The sequence below is a fragment of the Lipotes vexillifer genome, unplaced genomic scaffold (genome assembly GCF_000442215.2).
Source record: "Lipotes vexillifer unplaced genomic scaffold, Lipotes_vexillifer_v1.1 scaffold291, whole genome shotgun sequence".
NCBI lineage: Eukaryota > Metazoa > Chordata > Mammalia > Artiodactyla > Lipotidae > Lipotes > Lipotes vexillifer.
Window position 1 is genome coordinate 2,128,715 of NW_006794559.1, and position 22,846 is coordinate 2,151,560.

At 47.0% G+C, this 22,846-nt stretch overlaps 1 protein-coding gene across 1 annotated transcript in view; it reads left to right on the plus strand.

Annotated features, from left to right (window-relative positions):
* Positions 1-3,349, plus strand: part of ZIC2 (Zic family zinc finger 2) — a 5,343-nt gene extending 1,994 nt beyond the window's left edge. Inside the window, exons 4-6 of the mRNA XM_007467230.1 lie at positions 8-896; positions 2,666-2,829; positions 3,002-3,349. Coding sequence (XP_007467292.1) covers positions 8-896; positions 2,666-2,829; positions 3,002-3,349 — 1,401 coding nt within the window. The remainder of the gene's footprint in view (positions 1-7; positions 897-2,665; positions 2,830-3,001) is intronic.
* Positions 3,350-22,846: the final 19,497 nt, after the last annotated feature.

Consider the following 22,846-nt stretch of genomic DNA (forward strand, 5'->3'; position numbering starts at 1 on the left):
CTTCAAGCTCAACCCGGGCGCGCACGAGTTGTCTCCCGGCCAGAGCTCGGCGTTCACGTCGCAGGGCCCCGGCGCCTACCCCGGCTCCGCCGCGGCCGCCGCGGCCGCCGCCGCGCTCGGGCCCCATGCCGCACATGTCGGCTCCTACTCTGGGCCGCCCTTCAACTCCACCCGGGACTTCCTGTTCCGCAGCCGCGGTTTCGGCGACTCGGCGCCGGGCGGCGGGCAGCATGGGCTTTTCGGGCCGGGAGCTGGTGGCCTGCACCACGCACACTCGGACGCACAGGGCCACCTCCTCTTTCCTGGCCTCCCGGAGCAGCACGGACCGCACGGCTCGCAGAATGTGCTCAACGGGCAGATGCGCCTCGGGCTGCCCGGCGAGGTGTTCGGGCGCTCGGATCAGTACCGCCAGGTGGCCAGCCCGCGGACCGACCCCTACTCGGCGGCGCAGCTCCACAACCAATACGGCCCCATGAATATGAACATGGGTATGAACATGGCAGCGGCCGCCGCCCACCACCATCACCACCACCACCACCCTGGTGCCTTTTTCCGCTACATGCGGCAGCAGTGCATCAAGCAGGAGCTCATCTGCAAGTGGATCGACCCGGAGCAGCTGAGCAACCCCAAGAAGAGCTGCAACAAAACTTTCAGCACCATGCACGAGCTGGTGACCCACGTCTCCGTGGAGCACGTCGGCGGCCCGGAGCAGAGCAACCACGTCTGCTTCTGGGAAGAGTGTCCGCGCGAGGGCAAGCCCTTCAAGGCCAAATACAAACTGGTCAACCACATCCGCGTACACACCGGAGAGAAGCCCTTCCCCTGCCCCTTCCCGGGCTGCGGCAAGGTCTTCGCGCGCTCAGAGAACCTCAAGATCCACAAAAGGACCCACACAGGTAACCGCGGGTCGGGACAGGGACGGGGCGTAGAGGGGAAGAGAGGCCGTGGTTGGTTGGCTGGGAGAAACGCGCCGACCGCCAGTCCCTGCCCTGGGATGGGAGATGTTTTTGTGTGTGCGAGAGACCCAGCAGTTTGTTTTTGTTGGAGAATGAAAGAATATTATTGGGTTGGGTTTTTCCATGTGCGGAAATTGAGTTTTAAATGATCACGGTAACATCAAAGGTATGCTTTGGGTGATGGCAGTTGCTTGGTCTGCTCGGCCCCGGTTAATAATTTCCGTACTAAATAGAACGCATAAAATAAAACTGCTCTCCAACTTGGTGCCCGGGAATCGAGCCTAGAGAGGATTCTGCCAGCTTGTCTGAATGTGCTTTTCTGCTCCGGGTGTGTGCGTTTGAGTGGCTTGTGTGTTTTCCCACTTCTACTCGGGGTCCAAACGTCCTTACCCGGACTGTTTCCCATTAAAAATGAGTCTGGTATGAGCCGAAGGTGTAAAGCGTTTCTCGTTTTTAAAGCCCATCTCGAGGTGGGTCGCGGGCTTTTACGGTGGGTTCGCAGCAGTTTGTGAAATTCTCTAATGGGCACCAGAGGGTTTGCGATTCCAAACTTGGACCGACAACCGGGTCAGCAAGAGCCCGGGGCAGCGAGGCCCCGCGGGGCAATCGCGTGAGAAGAGAGAGCCGAGAAAGAGCGCGCCTCTCGCCTCATAGATTATTCATCTATGACCAGGTCCTAGCCGAAATCGTGCCAGACGATTTCCTAAAAGAAAGCCAAATGTTTTAGCAACTTCCCCCGTCAATATTTACTCCGAAGTGGGGATGCGCCAGCGGCCTATTGTTCTCTTCCGGGAAGGGGGGGAGCCGAGGTGCGAGACAAGCTTTTAACAAGGTTTAAAATTTGAGAAATCTATTTGCATGAAATGCTCGCTTTCGAGTCCTGCGTCTGAGCGGATGTCTTTAAAAAACAATTTAGGTGCTAATGGAATTTAACGTTAAATGGTCCCCTTTCCAAGTGGAACAATGTTTGAGTTCTCACACCTCTAAATGATTCCAAGCATTTGGAATTCTGGCAACAGGATGCAGGGGCCGCCAGAAAATTAAACAGGGAGATTCTGAAAGCCTTTGCTGATCCCCCCACACCCACTGCCCAGCCTGTGCCTCTCTGCAATCGCCAGGTGCTGCCTTACCTCTGATATTTATCTCTATCCCAGCTTCTCTTTGAAAAGACTGGAAGTGAGCCTACGATTATCAATTTGCAGAATTTTGGACGAAAAATACTGGCTCAGTCACTTTCCACAGCACAGTCCCCAAACAACACACAACAACTCCAAACGTAATTGCCTACTGGCCCCAGAGAGAAGCCGACCGCATCCCAGCAGCCTGTGTGATTCTGATAATGCCCCAAATATTTTGTCATAATAACAGCTTCTCCAGGGTGAGACCAACTCGTTAGAAGCTGCGAATCCAAGAAGCACTATAGAAAGGCAGGCAGGAGTGGGGTGCTACCTCACATTCGTCATAAATTTGAGGAAATGCGGGTCAGCCTGGAAGAAAAGTAAAATACTAAATTAATGAGCACGACTGTCAGGTGGCAAGGCAGTTAATTTCGTCTTGGTTCTGCCACAGAAGGGACCCGCCTTGTTTATGGAAGCCAGGCCCTTATCGCCCCTCTTTCCTCCTCCCGGAGGCCTGGCCCCCTCCGGGGTGGGTGCGGGTCCCGGGGGGCTCTGGGCGTCGGCAGCAAGCGCCCATGTTCGTGTCCACAGGGGAGAAGCCTTTCCAGTGTGAGTTCGAGGGCTGCGACCGGCGCTTCGCCAACAGCAGCGACAGGAAGAAGCATATGCACGTCCACACCTCCGATAAGCCCTATCTGTGCAAGATGTGCGACAAGTCCTACACGCACCCCAGCTCGCTGCGGAAACACATGAAGGTACCACCGGGGAGGCCGGGAGGAGGGCGAGGTGGCCGGCCCGGGAAGGCGAGGGTTCCCTGGGGCCGCGGGGGGCCATTTCTGGGGGTGCTCCTTCCGGGGGCCCGGCCCCACAGCAGCTGCACTCACACCCAGTCCCCTTTGGTCTCCCCTCCCGGCTTTTGTCTTGAAGGTCCATGAGTCCTCCCCGCAGGGCTCCGAGTCCTCCCCTGCCGCCAGCTCCGGCTACGAGTCGTCCACGCCCCCGGGGCTGGTGTCCCCCAGCGCCGAGCCCCAGAGCAGCTCCAACCTCTCCCCGGCGGCGGCGGCGGCAGCGGCGGCGGCAGCGGCGGTGTCCGCGGTGCATCGGGGCGGAGGCTCGGGCGGCGGCGGCGCGGGCGGAGGCTCCGGTGGAGGAGGCGGCGGCGGCGGCGGCGGGGGAGGCGGCGGGGCGGGTGGGGGCGGCGGCGGCGGCGGGGGCAGCGGGGCGGCCGGAGGCCACAGCGGCCTCTCCTCCAACTTCAATGAATGGTACGTGTGAGAGGCCGGGGCCTCTCTCTCCTGGTCCCCACCCTGGCGCCGCAGCCCTCCTGTGGCGATCGCCCAGGGCACCCTGTGACCGTGTTGTTAAAATTATGAATCTGATTTTTATGATGATGGAAACGATTTTACCAGCAGAAGGATTTTTTAAAGTTTTTTTTTTTTTTTTTCTAAATCTAATCTAGGCATGAAAAGCAAAAAGATCCCTTCCGGAGTCTCTGAAGCTAAAAATATAAAATAAGAAATAAAAAATTTAAAAACCCATAAAAAAATTGAACCAAACCCCCCATGCCTTCCCCCATGCGCGCTTTCCTTCCCGCCCCTTTCCCAGGCTTCTGACAAACTGTGTACATAGCGGACTCCTCCTTCCTTCTCCGACGTGGTTTTAATGGCTTCTTGGTGTATAGAAGTTTGTCCATTTGTAATTCTCTGGATTGCGTTCCTCCTGCCTTTCTTCCCTTCCCTTCCCCAAGTGATGGGCTTTTTCTTTTCTCTTTTTAGTTTCCCCGGTTTCTTTTTAAGTAATGTGGAAGAAAATGGTTTATTTTGTATTGTGGTATTGAATATTGTGTTCCTTTTTATGAGGCAACTTGATTGTAAACTTCATGCAACTATAGACTGGAAAAAACAAGCCGTGCCAAAGTCTCCCTTCTGTTTCTTCAACATGCTGATCCACAGCACTCACTCATCACCACCACCAACGCTTGTGAATGTATTTTTCTGTTAGCTGGGTTTACATGTGATGTTTTAGTGTGTTTGCAAGTTCAATTTGTTAGTTCCTGTATGAAAGATTTTGGTGGGGGGGGGAATAAACGTCGTGCCGTTAGTTTTTTCCGTAATAACACCCTTCCTTCTGTAAATACCCGTTACCATATTTATCCATTTGTAATTAAATTATGGTATTAACTTGCTACAGAGGAAACAATATTTATAAAGAATGTTTCTTAACTATAAATATGTACAATTGTGGGCATAAACTGTTTCAGATTTTTTATTTGAAGGTTTTAAGTGGTTTGATCATTTCTTGTGATATGTTTTGAGAGTAATGCATACAGAAATATAATAAAATGTGTTGAAACTGCATGAACATACTATTTTTTTCTAGCAAACTTATTCAAGGAAATGGGGGGGAGGCAGCTGAGGGTTGACATGGGTCTGGATCAGCTGTCTGATTGAATGGGAGGCACCACCTCGCATTCTGGGGAGGAAGGTGTATGCTAGAAACTGGGCCAAACTACCCCTTTGGCAGAAAATCTCAAAATTATTTTCTCTGTCCTTTGTGTGGTAGCTGAGAGTGAATTAAATTTTTGGAAATCCCCTGTAAGGAATGGCGGCAGGAACCTTCAGGGTTTCTAATGGCTCCATTATCTGAGGGAATGCCTTTCTTTCAGCTATTTGGACTGGATTTAAGAGCACTAAACATTTCCTTATTCTTTGTTTTCCCTCTTCCCTGCCCCCTTTCCTTTCCCTCCCTCTGAAAAGCTGAGGTACAGTTATTTTTAATTGCACGTTTAAAACTGAGCTGAGTACTTTGTTTTTGAACTTGGCTCAATGATTATAGTTTAAGGGCCCCTTTCTACTAAAAGTTTTTTTCTTCAAATTTTAAACAGAGAGCTTGCTCAAGAAATCCTGCTTATCTGCCCAGCCGCTGCTCACCAATAAGCACGATGTTCAAGGGAGGAAGGTGACAAATAGACTACATTTTGATTTAGGAAAGCAACAAACCATCGGCCCCAAATGAAAAGAGAACCTCTTCAAGAATTCAGTGAAATCAAATAGAATAAGCTACAAAGACGAAAATGGCCAGGTGGAAGTGAGTGAGGCAAAGGACGGACCACCAGCTTTCTCTAAGGTTTGCAGCCTTACTCCCCTACCCTGCAAGAGTTTAACAGAGTTTTCAAACAAGATGCATGCTCTAAGGAAGAAGGGGAAAATAATTTTAATAATCAAAGGGTAGGAATGAGGTATTTGTTTTTAAAGCCCTGAGCCATCAAGACATTTCCAGAACTTCCTGAGTACCAGTGTTGCTCAGAGAGGCCCTGGCAGTCCCAGAGTCACCCCCCAGCGGTGAAAAGGTTTGGACGTCAGTGGCGACACCCCCATAGGACTGCCTAGCTGCGCGCAGGGCTCTCCTGGCGGAGGCCGATGGCGCGGCTGGCTGCGGCGGCTGGTGCTTCTCTCCTTCCCCTCTGGCCCTGGACTGAGCCGCAGGGACCAGCAGGGTAGACTGGAGGGCTGCTTGGGGAGAAGGGCAACCCTGACCTCCCGGAGGCCACGCTTACCCATTCAATGGGGAGGGAAAGACTGTAGTTTGGGGGCTGTGTGCGTGTCCCAGAGGGTGACAGTCGCCGCAGGGCCAGCCCTCCCCAACGGTCCAGCGAAATGCCTAAGCACCAGCTCCTGAAGCAATCAATCCCTTATTAAAATCAAATTTATAACCCCTAATAATATTAAGGAAAATTATTCAAATAAGTGGCATATGTTACTTGATCCTTGGGAGATTTCATTGAACACATTATAAGCTGTGAGGAAAACGTGTACAGTTTTCCAACGTCCCCCACCCCCGGGGGAGAGGGCGCAGGAATCTGATTAAATGTTTGTCATAACCTGTGCAAGAATGAGATGGTCTATTCTAAATGTTTTAAACTTTTTTTTTTTTTTTGGTGGAAATGACTGGCTTTGAGACAACCTCCCAAGCCCAAGGAGAAGATCAGAAAGGGAGGGGGGGTGATTTTAGTATCAGCTCAAGGCCTGGGGGCTTTTCTTCTCATTTGGAGGAAGAAGGAAGGCTGCAAGAAGAGGACGCTGTCACAGCCTTGCGTTGGCGGGATCGCTTTCCAGATCTGAACGTCGGAGAGCTGCCGGGGGCCTTTTAGGTCCGGAGGCCTTTTAGGTTGTGAGCAGGAAATAAACTGGGAATGGGCCTGGCGTGAGGAGGACGACAGCCCGGGAGCGGCCTCTTAAGTCCACCCTAGGGTGTGAGGGGGCGGGTGGGAGCAGCTTTGCAGCGAAATCTCTCCCCGTTCTGCAGCCCTTGCATCCCGCCGCTTTGTCCAAACAAGTCACAGACCTGACCGTGTGGCCCGGTCTCCGCCTATCACTTCGGCCCTACGCGTTCCCGGAGACAGGATGGGGGAGAGGGAGATGGCAAAGGTGTGAGAGCATCAGAGATGTCAGGACGCCTCAACTTAGACGCGCGCGCGGGGGTCAGGCAGCCCAAGATCCCGCGCGGCCTCGAGGTACCTGGGCCTGGGAGTGGGCGGTGCAGGCGTCTCCCCTCCCCCGCCTATAGGGACCCGAATCTAACCTGCCCCTGCCTTGCCTCCAGAACCACCAAACTGAGGCCAGTTTCCGCCTCCCTCAGGGGATCCAGAGCTGCGCTGTGGTTCGCCGCCCGCAGGGAGGCCGACTGCCGGGCCGGGGGACTGTTCCTGCAGGTCAACGCTGTCAACTTGAACTTCAGAACTCGCAAGCTCGCTCCCTTTCCGCTCCGCTCTATCCACCACCGAGTAACTCCCCCGAACGCGAGAATCGCTTTATCTGGAGGCAGCTGGAGCCCCCTCGGGAGGCCCATCATCATTATTATTATTAATTATCGTGATCCTCACTGCATTATTAATGACCACAACGATAACTGGCATCGGTATCAGTATCTCCCGGTTCAGTGATGTCCCCTGAAGCCCCGGGCGGGCGGGGGAGGAGGTCACTCCGGGAGCAGAGGCTCGGTTCTGCTCCGGGCGCGAGCAAGGGAGGCTGCTAGGGCAGAGGCCCGTCGGGACGCGCAGAAAGGAAACAGGTCACAGGCCCAGCACCCCCCGTCCCACGCTGTCCCAGCCCCTTTCCTTTCTGCTGGCACCTTCTCTCTTCCTCCTCCTCCCCACCCCCTGGTCCCTTTGTCTCTTTTTCAGACGGATGTTTTCAGTCTCGAGTGGTGTATTTTCCGCACAAAACTCTGAGATCAAGGGCAGATCATAGGCTGGACCGGAGGTTCGGGTTTCCCTGTGCTCCCCACTGTTCTCTTGCAACCTGGGGTTGGCTAGGAAGGCCCGGGCTTTCCAGGTGACCGGTTGCCCACCCAGGTCGGCAGGAGTGGGGTGGGCAGGGGATTCTGGTAGGTCCCTGGTGAGTGCACCGGTGGCATGGCGGGACTCGAGGGGACCCACCGAGTACTCACTAGGGACTCGGGTCCTACCTTCCCCCACATCACGTCACCGAAATAACCCAAAGGGAGCGCTAGGCCTGCGACCAAGAGCTAAGAAATAAAGGCCTCAATAACATCCCACCAAGACTTGGCTGAACCACTGGATGCGTTTTCACTTAAACGGACACGTGGCCCGGAAAGCGACCCTCGGGATCCAAAGTAGGCGTTCAATAAAGAAAGACTTGTGGATTGATTACAGTCTGATATCGCTCTCGTTCCACAGAAACTTGCAGCGACTCAGTCCACTGCTACCCCCAGTAGAACGCAATGAATGGGTTCTATTTTTAACTGGCAGCTCAGAACAGGGCCTGAGAAATGTCGCCCTCTTCTCTACCCCCAACCCCACCGCGGGCCTCCAACAGAGTGCTGCTGGGTTTTTATTTTAGGGAAGAATCTAGATCCTTCCAGACTGAATCGGGTGATCTGGCATAAACCCTCAGGCCCTACCAGCTGGGCGCCTGAGAACGAAAAGGCAGCGCTGGCAATCTGAACGGGGTGTTACCAATGAGAGCTCCTGTAAACCATAACCAGGGCAGCCCGAGGATTCGAGTTCACGGTCAAGGCTGTGGGGCGACTGGGGTCCATGCCCCACCCCGCCCCTGCGCGGCCACAACCCAGATCTCGGGCGGGGTACGTGGGGCTCGGGTCCTCCCACTCCCGCCCCCCGCCCCGGGCCTGTCGGGGGAAAGGTCCGTGCTGGGGCTCCCTCTTCGCCCTCCCAAGTTCCCCTTTTGTTCCCAGGGGCCGACGAGCTTTTGAAGAGGTGACACTTCGCTTCGTCTCCAGCCCTGAGTCCCGCCCTCGCCCCGCATCTGGCATCTCGCTTGCCCCTTATTCAGGATGAGGTTCAGCGCAGCCGCCAGGCGGGAGCTGGGGGCGCCTCTTCCCTCGCGTGCGTGCACACACACAGACCGAGTCACACACACATGCACTCACACATGCTCACCTCCTCCGGCATCCCCCAGCCACGGGCTCGCGTGGGTGGGGTGGACCTGAGCCGCACAGATTTGGGGCAGGTGGCCACCAGCGTGAAACGAAGTTGGGTGGGAGCTATCCACAGTCGGGGGTCCCTCAGGCCCACTTCCCTGGGAACGTGATGGGCCACACCATCCGGCCTGCCCGCGCACCCTCTGACCCCCTGGTGTGGGTGGGTGGAGGTCGCGCCGCATCTCTCAGTTAAACCAGGAGGAGCTGACTGTCCCCCGACACGCGCACACCGCACCTCTCCAACCCCTGCCTCAGCCTCTTCCTTGCCTAACCTCCGAAGCCAGTTTTATTTTCTGTCCCTGAGGCCAAGCCGGTGGTCCTGCGGAACGGAAAGGAGCGCAGCGCTGCTAGAGAAGGTGGGGGTTAGAAATAATAATAATAATAATAATAATTAATAATAATAATAATTTCAAAGATAGCAGTTGTAGTTAAGGCTCTGACACTGGGTGGCTTCTCAGACGTCTGCGGAAGCCTGGGGAGGCTCCAGACCACGCTGGGCTGGGAAGGGCATGGGGTTCTCTTTGGGGGGGCATGAAGGTGGCTCTTATATGTTACCTCCCCCTAACAAAATCTGGGGTCTGGAACCAGGCCGAGCCAGCAAGGGCCTGGCCAGAAGCCGTGCTGGGACTCTTGCTGCAGACGCGGCTCATCCTTTTTCTTTTCTTACTCCTGGCCCACTGGGCCCACGGTGGTTGGTGCGGCCGCGTGCGGTTTCTCGAAACTCTTTGGAGTCAGTTGGGTCTGTTTGCCCATTTCCCCCCACCCCTCCACCGCCCCGGGCCTGTTCCCCCTCCCTCTCCCCGCTGGCAGATGAATGGTGGCTTTAATGAGCATGGGCGCGGGCGTTGGCCGGGCGGTTCTGAAGATGCTCTGACCTGTAGGGAGGGCGCGAAAGGTCGGGAGCACGCGGGGCTCGGCTTGGGCTCCTCCCAGGCCCACGCTGCTTCGATATTGATCCTGGGAGAAAGATAAACAGAAAAGCTGGACATAAGGTCATGAATACTAATGAGCCGGGGTAGGAGTTTTAATTGCTATGGACTTCCTTTTTTCCAGTTAATCTTTATTGCAGACTTCGGAGTCAGTATTTTCGAGCTTCGTTTTGTTTCCTTCTCTCTCCGCCCTCCTCCTTATATTTTCATTTGAAATGCCCAGGCGAAAGAGACCCGTGTCAACTTGGCTTTCTCCCTCTCGCAGGGCCGGTGTGCATGCTAGAGCTCACGGCTCACGTTCCCAGTGTGGCGCTTCTCTGCTCACTAATTCTGGAAATGTAGGGGAGACTATAAAATAGTTTCAATGTGGTTTTGGTGACTCTTCTTCTTGACTTCCTCACCCTCATTGTTTCAAAGACTTCATCTGTCCTTGGCCTTTAAACTTCCTCTTGACAATTGCATCTTTTCTCCAGGCAGTGAGCTCCTTTTTACTCCAAACGGGTGCATTCCATCCCAAAGTTTCCCATTTCTCAAGTCTCCAGAATTTGACACTGGCTTTCCCAACCACAGTGCCTAAGTGTTTCAATTTGCAGTGAATTCTTAGGCAAGTGAATTGACCAGATTACATAAAAGTGATATTTTCTTTGCTACCTATAAGCAACAGTGAAATCTGAGACAGGAACCTAAGGTAATTTCCAGAAAGATTTCTGCCTCCATTCTTGATATGTATTTGATAACTTAGTAATACTATTTTTTCTGAAAATAAAGCCATTCTTGAATTGAGTTTTCTCTTGAAGCTGCATAAATTGACTGGAAATCCCATAAAGCAGCTTCGGCTGTGTGATCAGGAGAGGAGAAAAAATGCAATCCATTGCTGTAACAGACTATGTAAAAATGTGTTGAAAGCCAAGGCAAAAAGAAAAAAAATCAGCTCTACTAGAATAATTTCCAGTACTGTTCTGATTCTTAAAGTTTTGGACAAAATAAACCCATATTTCACATCCTTGCCAATAGGTCCCAGCATTGAAGTCTCCTGAGGATTCTGTTTCACTTACACTTTTCAGTCCAAACTTTTTTTTCTTCACACAATGATTTATTATGTAGGTAATTTTAGGGGATACAGTTTACAGCTTGAATTATTAGACTGAACACCTCTGGCTGACACCATGACGCCTTTTTTTTCTGCCTGCAGCTGTGAGTCACAACCCCATTTTCATACCCAACCGCTGCACATTCCTTCACAATGTATATTTCCTTCTTGCAGAGATCAAACATGCTTTGGTCAAAGTGTTTATTTTAAAATACAGGAAAATTAAAACTAAACACAGCACTACTGAAAAATCCCCAAATGTATCATATTTTCCTCCTCCTGTGCCCACACACACACACACACACAAAAGTAACAAATTGCACCACGTTCTGGAATAAAATTTCAAATCGAAGGAGAACACGTAGGCACACACAGACACAATTTTCATTTTACTATTGAAACACATAAGGAAACCTTCCACTTCTCTTGATATTTGGACTCCTGTTTGGATATCTTTAGTTTTTCACTGTAAAAATATCACATGCAAAAACAATGAGGACAACATATTCTTAAGAAGATGCTGACAGACATCTATTTTATTCACCAACCTATACACTCCTCACTTCTCTTTCAGTTTTCCATCTTGTTATTTTTCTTTTAATTGTATCTCCCAGAATATATCTTCAGGGGGAGAAGGATAGTTTGAAGTATTTGCCAAAAGGAAGCAAAAAAAAAAAAAAAAAAAAAAAAAAGTAGCTCAGAAACAGGTTAACATTTCCCCAGCATCTCAGTGGGTCTTTGGTATGTGCATGTGTTTCCTTTTTCCCTTCAAATTAAGGTGAAACATTACAAGGTAGAATCGCTCTTTGTCAGCACCTCAATTGTGTAAAGTCGATTTCAACTTCGGATCTGGGAGGACAAGTTGTCCTTCTGCAGCCCACTATCTACTGCCTTTTTTTTTTTTTTTTTTTTTTTTTTTGAGCTTCTCTCAATAACCATCTGAAAGGGATCTAGACCTCAGCCACCTCTGCTCCTAGGCAGTTTACTCAGCTTCTCAAGCCTCACAGTTCTTTAGCGGGGCAGAGACTGTTAGGCTGTTTTTAATCAAGTTTGGAAGCTGAATCTTTTCCCTCTGACGACTGTGCCCAGGGGTGGATCCGGCTGAATGTCTGGCGCTGCAGGCAGCGGGCTCGGCCACCCGTTTTTCAGACACAACACCAGAGAATGGCATTGAAATAATTCCGTGTGGCAGAAATGTTTTAAAAATATTAACCTCTCTTATTTCCCATACTTCTGAGCTAAAGGGCAAGAGAAACTAAAAGGAAATCTGAAATGATATTCATTTACCTACCTAAGGCAGACCGAGAAACGGAAAAGAGAAGATCCTTTGAAACTTATACTTTACAGAATCTTTCAAATTAGATGCTGCTTAGGATGAATGGCAGTAAAGATTTTTTAAAAAGATTTGACTGGTTAAAACTCTTCTAGATATGAGTGACAATAAATTAATAGTCTAAAGGTCTCTTTCGAGGGAGATTTGGGGGGGCATATAAAAAATAATCTACATATGGTCTTCCTATTCTTCAAGGGGAGGCAAATTATAGTACATACTATTTGGATTTTTTTTTTTTACTTAAAAAAATAAAATATTTAGCATTCATATATTATTGAAAATTCTTTGCAAGAGTGGAAAATCAAGGATTTTCAAGACCAACAATAAAACAAGGAATCGAATTACAGTCTTCCTCTAAAATACATTTCTTCCTCTGCTGGGTTTTCAAGTGATCTCTTTGGTGATTCTTTGTTTGTTTGAACAATCTCTTCAAATTAAAATCATTGAATATTTCCCCTAGATAGCTTAACTTCTGTCATACAAACATTTCTAAAAGTTATAAATGAAAAATCAAAGACTTTTTAGAAAGCCTTAGTAGCAATATATCATATCATGGCCAAACCAATTTACTGTGAACTTCTTTCATCTTTGGTAGATGATTTGATACATCAAAAAATCTCACCTTGAATGTGTCAACTCTTCTGTCAATCTTATGAGAAACTAATTTCATAACATGCAATTTGGGGTTTATGATTTCATTTCCATTTTTTAAATTCAAGGGAATTAATTCAAAAATTGATTTGGTCTAGAGAGGAGACATTGCCAGTGAAAAGTCATAAAGTATAAATCAAACACATCTCAGCTACCTCCCAGCACATGCATACACACACCCTTCTTGACGAAAAAATTATCTTAACTGTGGAGAGCAGTCATATCAGCTATTTGACTTCAAATGCCTTCTAGAAAAGCCTAATATAGCTATTTCACAATATGGCAAATCTGTCATCTAAAGTTCCACCGTGACATTTTTCTAAATCTTCACCTGATAATTAACTAATTCAGAAATGTAAAACACAATTGACTTCATTGGGCAGAATATTGCTTCACCTAGTTGTTAACATAGACATCTCTCAGAGCGTGCTATTGTAATCTATGTAAGTTCTCTTTTATGGACAATTGAGTTCAATTGTAGACAGTATACTATTCTCTCGTGCCCCCAACATTTTTGCCCTTGAAAGTGAATGTTGGGCACTCTGAGGTTGGAACCTAAATCGATTGCCTTTTGTGGGAGCAAAAGACGTCTCCCTCTGACAGATGCTACTTTGGGTGTATTTTCCGCTAAGCGGATCTCAGAGCTAAATTAGCTTCATCATTTGCGGCTCTGTTTCCGAAGATTTGTGGTCCAAGTGTCAGCCCTCCCTGAAACATACCATAGTTAGCTTCTGTCTCACAGTGGCAAAGCTGCCTGTTTCATTGCTTCAAGTTTCGTTCTATGTTTAAAACACAGTAAAATAAGTTAAAAATCTTTTTAAAGAGAGCACTTCCGAGAAGCACCTCCTTTCTTACTGTCAGAGAGCGTTGCTCCCCAGCCTCTTGGCTGAAACCCTTGCTTTCGATTTGTTTGTTTCACGCATTTCCCTAAAGAACCCAGCTCTTTGCGCTATTTAATTCTGCTTTTAAAATGCATCGCTTCTGCCCTGAATTCTTCTCTGAAACAAATTACTATCGAAAGTGTATCAGATTCGTTCCAAATATGGGATCTGAATCAATATTCCCACGCTGGAAATATTTTTTTAATTGTTTTTGTCATAGGAGTCCATGCTTTTGCAAGATATTTTCAGTTGAAGTAAGGTTGCCTGCATTTCTCATGATAAACAAACAAAAAGTGGCAATTACCGTCTGTTTAGACCTTCCTTTATTATTATTTTTAGTCCGTGTATCATTACCTAACTGGTATGTGTTCTTCCATCCAGCTCTTGGTGATCTAGTTGAATTCTAGACATTGTGCCAAGAAGTGTATTTGAAGCAGATAAGTGCATATAATACAAATGCGTTTTGTTAGACCTGATGGATGCTATTTTTCTTTTAATAGGTTTGTAGCAAACTAACACAATAACACAATGTATTCCTTTTCAAGGTACATTGTTGAAACAGGTCTATTAAGAGCGCGTTGAGCTATTTCTCGCTTCTATTGAACAGTCTGTTGCTCAAACACAACAGCCAACAAACGCCAGCTGCCTCAACAAAAGTAGAAACCTAACCCTTTTATGTAATGTTTTAACAGAAAGGGTAGCTGTTTAATTAAAAACATTGATGATTCAGTGAAACAATGGAAACTCAAGTTCAAGTGGTGCTCTATTGATTTAAGATGATTTTTACTAGCAGTGGGTATAATTCTTTTTTTTTTTTTTTTCCCAGCTCTCTCTTGGGTAAAGCGGTTCCTTCTTGGGGCATTATTTGGGTGAATAGGAAAAGACAGACATGGCTATTGCCTTAGAAACCTGATTAAAGCACGTTGCTTTCAGAGTAAGGTGTTTAATTTATAAGTGCACCCCATATTTTTTGTCAGTTTATTCGCGGTGGGGAAGCTTTGAAAGTAGCTCCTCTCAGCAGGTTAAAAAGTGAAGTCTGCGTCCTGGTATTTAAATGTCTTTGTTATTGTGTCAAGCAAGTTGTTGAAAACCGCATGCCCGGAATACTAAGGTTGGGCAGCTAGATGAGGCAAGTTGTGTATGTGTGTGTGTGTGTGTGTGCGCGCGCCCGCGCACGCGCCCCTGGCCGCAGGGTTGTATGCGAGGACAATTATTTTCATCAGCTGCTTGCGCGCCCGACTGCTCCTCTTTGCAGAACCGACGGCCTCCGGCCTTTCAACTCTGAAAGCTAAGCAGGAGGAATTCCTGCATTGAGACTCCCTCCTTGGGAGCGTCGAACTCTCTCAGCCCTGGGGAACGGGGCTCGATCAAGGGTACTCGGGTCGCCCCCAGGGAGGGGAGCACTCGAGGGCCGCGAGGTTCCGGGTACCGGCCCCCGGCGACCTCCGCGAGGATGGCTCTGCAGCGGCGGCGGCCTCGGGGCCCAGGTGGGCGGAGGCAGGTGCGTCCCTTCGCCCCCGCAGCCCCGCAGCCAGCGCAGTCCCGGCCGCACTCGGTGGCTGTGTTTCGCACTCCTTCCTCCCGGCTGGGCCCTCAGTCCCCGCTTCCCAATTCCCGCCCCGCTCCTCCCCCCTCCCCCCTCCACCCCCCCCACCCCCCCACCACGAGAGTGCGCGGGACTTGAGAGAACGCAGCTCGCGTTCACCTTCCCCCCGCACCACAGCGGCCACGAAAGCCAGAGGTCAGCCGAGCCGGCCGACGGGCGCCCCCAGGGCCTCCGCGTGGACCCTTTCTTCGTAGGGCGCCGTTTCCCGCCCGCCAAGGGAGAAGGGTCTGGGGGCCCGAGGCTGTGGCCTCCCGGATCCTCCACAGCTGTCGGACAAGTCCCCGGGGGTAGGGCCGGCGACAGAACACCTCGGGTAACGTTTGACTCCCCCAGCCGCCCACCAGGCCCGCCCTGGCAGCCTCGGAGACACTGCCTCCAGGCTGCGAAGGGCCACGATGGGCTTTGGGCCCACTTCTGCCTGCTCCCGGCGTCCTGCGCGTCCGAGGTCAAAGGGCGCTGGCCCTCCTTCCGGGGTCCGACCTCCCCAGGGCCCGCCGACCCAACGTGGGCCCCCAGCACTGGGGACGGCGGCGAGGAGGCCTCGAGGCCCCACGTGGCAGCACGGGCCACCCCCAGGCCCACCGTCTCGGCCGAAATCCGGGGAGCACGTGGATGGACAGAGAACCGAGAGGGAAGCCTCCACATCATGGGTGCCGCAGGCCTAGAGTGAATTATTTAAGGTGTTCCTGGTGTTTAAAGAGGTTTTTCAGTTTTTAAAGAATGTTGTAAAAAGATAGCAGCCCTTGTTAACTCCCTCATTATACGCTTCTTTTTCCCCCTCAGCTGAACAAGCCATATTTCCTGAAACGGAGGAGATATGTAAGTGTTTAAACATGTGTCAAGTGTCTAATAAGTAATACAAATTCATAAAGAAGAGGAGGAAATTTAACTGATACTTGAAGTACTTGGTGTAGCTCCCTTTCACTGTTGGGTTATTTTTGGCTGCGGAGTTGTAGAAAGGAAACTACTCTGAGATTATTGGGCACCTCCTGGAGCCCTTTCCCTTTCTTAGCTTACTCACTTTGAGTTTGTACTTAGCCCTGTCTAGAAATGCCTTTGTCCAGCCCACGAAAGAAGTTCAGCTGGTCTGCAGAGTGTGTATAGTACAGGGTTAATACTCAACTCAGTATTTGGGAGTCACCTTTCTGTCGTTTCCTCTCAGCCTCCTCATATTCAAAGTTTCTGCTGCTGCTGTGACATTGGTATGACATCTCCCACCCTCTTTGTTGGAAAGAGGGTTAGTACTGCTTCTGGCAAAAAAGACAGTAGGAGAGATGAGGTCTGGGCTTTAACTTGGGATCTGGGCTAGTAAATCATTTAAGTTTTTGTATTCATTCTCTCACCTAGAAAAGCTGGGAAAAGATGTTGCCCTAACACGATCTGAGAACCTCTCAGGAAGGTGAGTCCAAAATACTATTTGATAGTATATATTGTTTTGAAATTGGATTACCCTCTATTTATTTATTTTTTTGGATTACACTTTAGAGTTATCCCCCCACCCCCATACTTTAGTTCCTTGGGTGACATTTTTCATCTTGGTTGTCGTTCTGTGAAAGATTTCTGTGAACATTCTATTTCTAGCTGTGAGCAAGTGTAAACTGGAACTTCCCTGGTGGTCCAGTGGTTAAGACTCCCTGCTTCCACTGCAGGGGGCAGGGGTTCCATCCCTGGTGGGGGAACTAAGACAATGCATGCTGTGCGGCACAACCAAAAAAAAAAAAAAAATTGTGTAAACTATAGGAAAAAGTAGGAATTTTCAGTTATTAAAATACTCAAATGTTTTCATAAAGTCGGAAGTATCTTAATTTTAAAATATCATATCATAGTGAGTGTGATTAACAAAAATCAACTGCATTGCAGATTTGAGGAACAGGTTACAAATTTACCTTCCCAAATAGTAGTCCCCCGACATTCTCAATTTGAGGCTGCATGCCTCTCTCTCATACCTTGACTGTATTGTTAAAATAACCCTGCTCCTTGCGCTGTATGCATCTGGTAAAATTCCATCCAAATTTTTCTAGGGTGCTCAAGAGATTGTAGGTATTTTCAGTAACAAGTCTGGTAAGCTGCCAGATTTAGTACTTAATAGTATTTTATGTTTTTAATCCATTCTCCAAAGATTTACCTTCTTCTGTGGGTTTTTTCATGCCTTTTGGTTGCTAGTTTTGCTGGGTGTTGTCCGTCTTGTCAGGCATCCCTTCTGTGTGCATTGTAGCTGCTTCTTTTGGATACAGCTGGTGATGAATGTGCTGGTAATATGGAGATGCCAAAGCTCTGCAATTGTTGATTATCTGTGATATACTCTGTAAGAGAGTTCCAAAATGGTCTACAATGTATTCTGTCAGTGGTTTTAATAGAAAAAGGTATTTTCATTTTTATTTATAGCCCTCTGCCTCCTTAGAACCTAGATTTGAACCCACAGTGGTCTGAACTAGGGATAATGCCTAATCTCAGGAACTATGGTACGTTCACAATTAATGTCTCCTCTAGGCACCAAGACTTTGTTTCAAGATCAAGCTACCTAATCGTCTCTTTGCTTAAGGTAGTAAGTTTACTCCCAGGAGGCTTCGCAGTCTTTCATGTAAATAGATTTCAGGTGGTGGTTTTCCTGTTTTTTCAAAATTGCTCAGATATGTTTGAACTCCAGTGATGGAAACAGCTTAGATTGTATATTTAGAAATAGTTGGGACTATTCCCCTTCACAATAAATTCACTCAGAGTCAGATCTATATACACACTATAAATTACTATATTGGCAGACGAAATCTTTGCTGAGCTTAATGAATACATTTTTGATGTTTAAACAATTTTTAATAATAATGCTAACCATCTGTTGAAAGCCAAACAATAAATTATGCACAGAATAGTCAGTGCATAGGTAATTTACTCATTTGCTGTTTGTACTTAAACATTAGCCAATTGTCAACAGATTGATATCTTTGTTGACAAGCCTTTGTTGCTAAACTCAGATAGGGCATTTTGATCTTTTTTTTAATGTGCCACTCCCCATTCCATAAGAGAGCATGGAGCTTCTCTTTTTTTAATATATATTTTTAAATTAATTAATTAATTTATCTTTGGCTGCGTTGGGTCTGGGTTGCTGTCTGCGGGCTTTCCCTAGTTGTGGTGAGCAGGGCTACTCTTTGTTGCGGTGTGCGGGCTTCTCACTGCGGTGGCTTCTCTTGTTGCAGAGCACGGGCTCTAGGCACGCGGGCTTCAGTAGTTGTGGCTCGTGGGTTTTAGAGTGCAGGCTCAGTAGTTATGGCACGTGGGCTTAGTTGCTCCGCGGCATGTGGGATCTTCCCAGACCAGGGCTCAAACCTGTGTCCCCTGCATTGGCAGGTGGATTCTTAACCATTGCACCACCAGGGAAGTCCCATGGTGCTTCTTTATAGGAAGAGACATATAGCATTTTTTACAGCATCAGGTAGCTTGTTCTATAATGGGGAAGTTAAGGCAATTATGTAAAATGACTAAATAATATGAGGTAAGTAATACTAAAGTATGCAATTGACTAAATAATATAAAGTATAGCATGTACCTTAGAAGAAATGCCAATAAATTGTTTTAGGGTGTTGAAAGATGAACGAGGTAACATCAGAAACTGTAAAAGATTATATACAAGGAAACATTTAAGCTAGTAGCATACTTCTCAACATTAACAAGAGATATCTGAAGATAAAGGAATAATATTTTGAAAGGGCTGAGAGAAAATAACTATAACGCAGAATGCCATACCCAACTAAGCTATTATTTAAAAGTGAGGACTAAGTAAAAACATTTGCAGACAAAAAAGTGTGGGAATTTACCACTCATCTTTTTTTTTTTTTTTTTTTTTTTTTACCACTCATCTTTGATAATCATAATAAAAGTTATAGGAGGTACAGGAGGAAGAAGTCTGTTAAACCTAGAAGAGTAGACAGCAAGGAGAAACGGTACATAGAGAAGAGGATCTTCAGTATGTGGGAATATTGAAACAAGTATTGTATACATAAAATAATGATGGGGCTTCCCTGGTGGCGCAGTGGTTGGGAGTCCGCCTGCCGATGCAGGGGACGCGGGTTTGTGCCCCGGTCCGGGAGGATCCCACATGCCGCGGAGCAACTAAGCCCATCAGCCATGGCCGCTGAGCCTGCGCGTCCGGAGCCTGTGCTCTGCAACAGGAGAGGCCACAACAGTGAGGGGCCCACGTACCGCAAAAAAAACCCAAAAAACAAGAAAACAAAAAAATGATGATAATGACTAATTTAGGGTGTTTAAAAATATCATGGGAACACAACTGAGAGAATATCATATAGAAAATAAATATGAGTAGTTCATGATAAAAACTCTCAGTAAACGTAGAAGTCATCTTTCTCAACTAGATAAAAAACATCTACAAAAAACCCACATCTAACACAATACTCAAAGGAAAAGACTGAATATTTTCCCTGTGAGACTGGAAACAAGATAAGGATGCCAGCTCTTACCAGTTCTGTTCAATATTGTACTGGAGCCTAATGTAGTCTTTATCTGATTCATTGCTTTAAGAAGAAATAGAAGACCTAAATGAACATACAACCATTAAACAAATGTAATTATTTATTTTAAAAATTTCCATAGTAAAACACACCAGGCTGATAATGCTTTTAAACCTTTAGGCTCATACTGATTTTTAACCTTCAAGGGACAGATAACTCCTATTTTATACCCACAGTTTAATAAAAGTTAAAAAAAGAAGGCAAGTTTCCCAACTCATTTGATGAGGGTGGTAAAATTTAACAGGGATAGTAAGAGAAAGAAAAATTGTGATCTAGCTTCACTCTATGTTTATAATGGAGAAATCCTAAATGAAACATGAGCAGATCAAAGGTGTCATGTATAAAAACCACAGTCTTAGTTAAGGAGGATTTATCTCAGGAATTCAAGGATGGTCTTACAAGTAAAAAATTTAATGATATAATCTGGGGCTTCCCTGGTGGTGCAGTGGTTAGGGATCCGCCTGCCAATGCAGGGGACATGGGTTCGATTCCTGGTCCAGGAAGATCCCATATGCCGTGGAACAACTAAGCCTGTGCGCCCACAGATGCTGAACCTGAGCTCTAGAGCCCGCAAGCCACAACTACTGAGCCCGCATGCCTAGATCCCATGCTGCATAAGAGAAGCCACTACGATGAGAAGCCCATGCACCGAAGTAAGAGTAGATTCTGCTCGCCACAACTAGAGAAAGCCTGCGCACAGCAACAAAGACCCAACGCAGCCAAAAAAATAAAATTAAATTAAAAATAAATAAATGAAAGCTTCGGGGTATTATTATAAAAAATGATGTAATCTACCACATTTACAAATTAGAGGAAGAAAATGATATGATCATCTCAAAAGATTCAGAAAAATTTATTTATTTTTATTTTTTGTGGTACGTGGGCCTCTAACTGTTGTGGCCTCTCCCGTCGTGGAGCACAGGCTCTGGACGTGCAGGCTCAGCGGCCATGGCTCACAGGCCCAGCCGCTCCGCGGCATGTGGGATCTTCCTGGACCGGGATACGAACCCCTGTCCCCTGCATCGGCAGGCGGACTCCCAACCACTGCGCCACCAGGGAAGCCCAGAAAAAAGTTTTGATAAAATTTAAAACATACTTATAAGTTTATACAAGTAGGAATAATAAAGGAATTCTATTAACATGATAAAGAGTATACCGTAAAACTCAGAGTAAGAATTAGAAAGCGTTCACCTTTAAGTCAGGAACAAGACAAAGATGCTAATCTCACAACTTCTGTTCTACATTTTACTGAAGGTTCTATCCAGGGCAATAAAAAAAGAAAAGGAATGAAAAACATGAAGACTAAAAAAGAAAATTAAAGTTGTTATTATTCGCCATGACTGCCTGTATAGAAAATCTAATACAACCAAACATTAAAATTAATGAGAATTCGGAAAAATTATAGGTTATAGGGTAAATATAAAAAAGATTGACAGCATTCCCATATGCCAACAACAGATTGAAAATGCAGTTTAAAAAATAACATATGAAATGACCAAAAACCTAAGGGGCCTTGGAATATATCTAACAAAAGATGTTGAGGATCTTTATGGAGAAAATTATAAAAGTGTATGTATTACATAGATATAACATGCTCATGAATGGGAGACTCAATTTTGTAAAGATGTAGTTTCTTCCCGTGTCAGTTCACACATTCAGTACAGTTCTGTTATAAATCCTAATAGTTGTATATGTGTATGTGTGTGTGTAATTTGATAGGTGAATGTTAAAACTCAAATGCAAGAGTAAAATGTCAAGAATTGCCAAGATAATTTTGAAAAATAGTGAGAGATTTATCCAGCCAAATATCAAGATTCAGTATAAAGTTTTAGTAATCATAGTAGTGTGACATTGGCACAAGGTTATAAGCATAGACCATTGGAACAGAAGACAGTCATGTGTCTATGATAATTTGGTATATAACAGAGGTGATTATAAATCAGTGAGATGGAATATTCAATAAACAGTGCTGAAACAACTGGCCAATCTCATATAAAAATATAAATCTTTATCTCACCTATACACAAACCACATTTCAGTATTAAAGCCTGTATTTGAAAAGCAAAACTTAAAAATATTCTCCTGTATTTTTTTCCAAAATTTTTTATGATCTCAAGAGGGACTTTTTATACTAGGCACAAAGAAAAATCAGCCTAAACTAATTACTGTTTGTTTGTCATCTAAGAAATCCTTCTTAAGCATATTTGGCATATTTGGCCAAGTATCTGTTAAAAAAAAAAAAAAAACCCCAAATGCAGTAGCTAATAAGACAGAAATTAATTTCTCTTTGATGTAGATAGGCTTTGCTCCATGAAACCCTCACAGAGACCCAGACTAGTTGGGTAGCTTTGTCATCCTCAACACGTAGCTTGCAAGGTTGCTCTGGATTTTTTAAATAAATAAATAAATAAATAAATTTATGGCTGCGTTGGGTCTTCGCTGCTGCGCGCGGGCTTTCTCTAGTTGGGGCAAGTGGGGGCTACTCTTCGTTGCGGTGCACGGGCTTCTCATCGCGGTGGCTTCTCTTGTCGCGGAGCATGGGCTCTAGGCGTGTGGGCTTCAGTAGTTGTGGCTTGCGGGCTCCAGAGTGCAGGCTCAGTAGTTATGGTGCATGGGCTTAGTTGCTCCGCAGCATGTGGGATCTTCCAGAACCAGGGTTTGAACCCGTGTCCCCTGCATTGGCAGGCGGATTCTGAAGTTGCTCTGGATTTTAACTTTAACATGACAGCGTGAAGGAAGGTGAAGAGACAGTGATCAAACACACATCCATTATTTTAAGGCTTATACCCAGAAGCAGCACACATTACTTATAAGTACATTCCAGTGTTGGCAGCTTAATCACCAAGCTGCAGGGGAGGCTGGGAAATATAGCTTAGCTGAGTAGACATATCTAGCTCCCACCATTATTGTGGGAGAGAGAGAATGGAATTTGATAGACAGCTAGCAATCTCTGCAATAGCTACATTAAAATTAGCAATTTCTCAGGGACTTCCCTGGTGGTGCAGTCGTTAAGAATCCGCCTGCCAGTGCAGGGAACGTGGGTTCAAGCCCTGGTCCGGGGAGATCCCACATGCCATTGAGCAACTAGGCCTGTGCACCACAGCTACTGAGCCTGTGCTCTAGAGCCCGCGAGCCGCAACTACTGAAGCCCACATGCCTAGAACCCGTGATCCTCAACAAGAGAAGCCACCACAATGAGAAGCCCATGCACGGCAATGAAGAGTAGCCTCTGCTCGCCGCAACTAGAGAAAGCCTGTGCGCAGCAATGAAGACCCAACACAGCCCCCCAAAAAATAAATA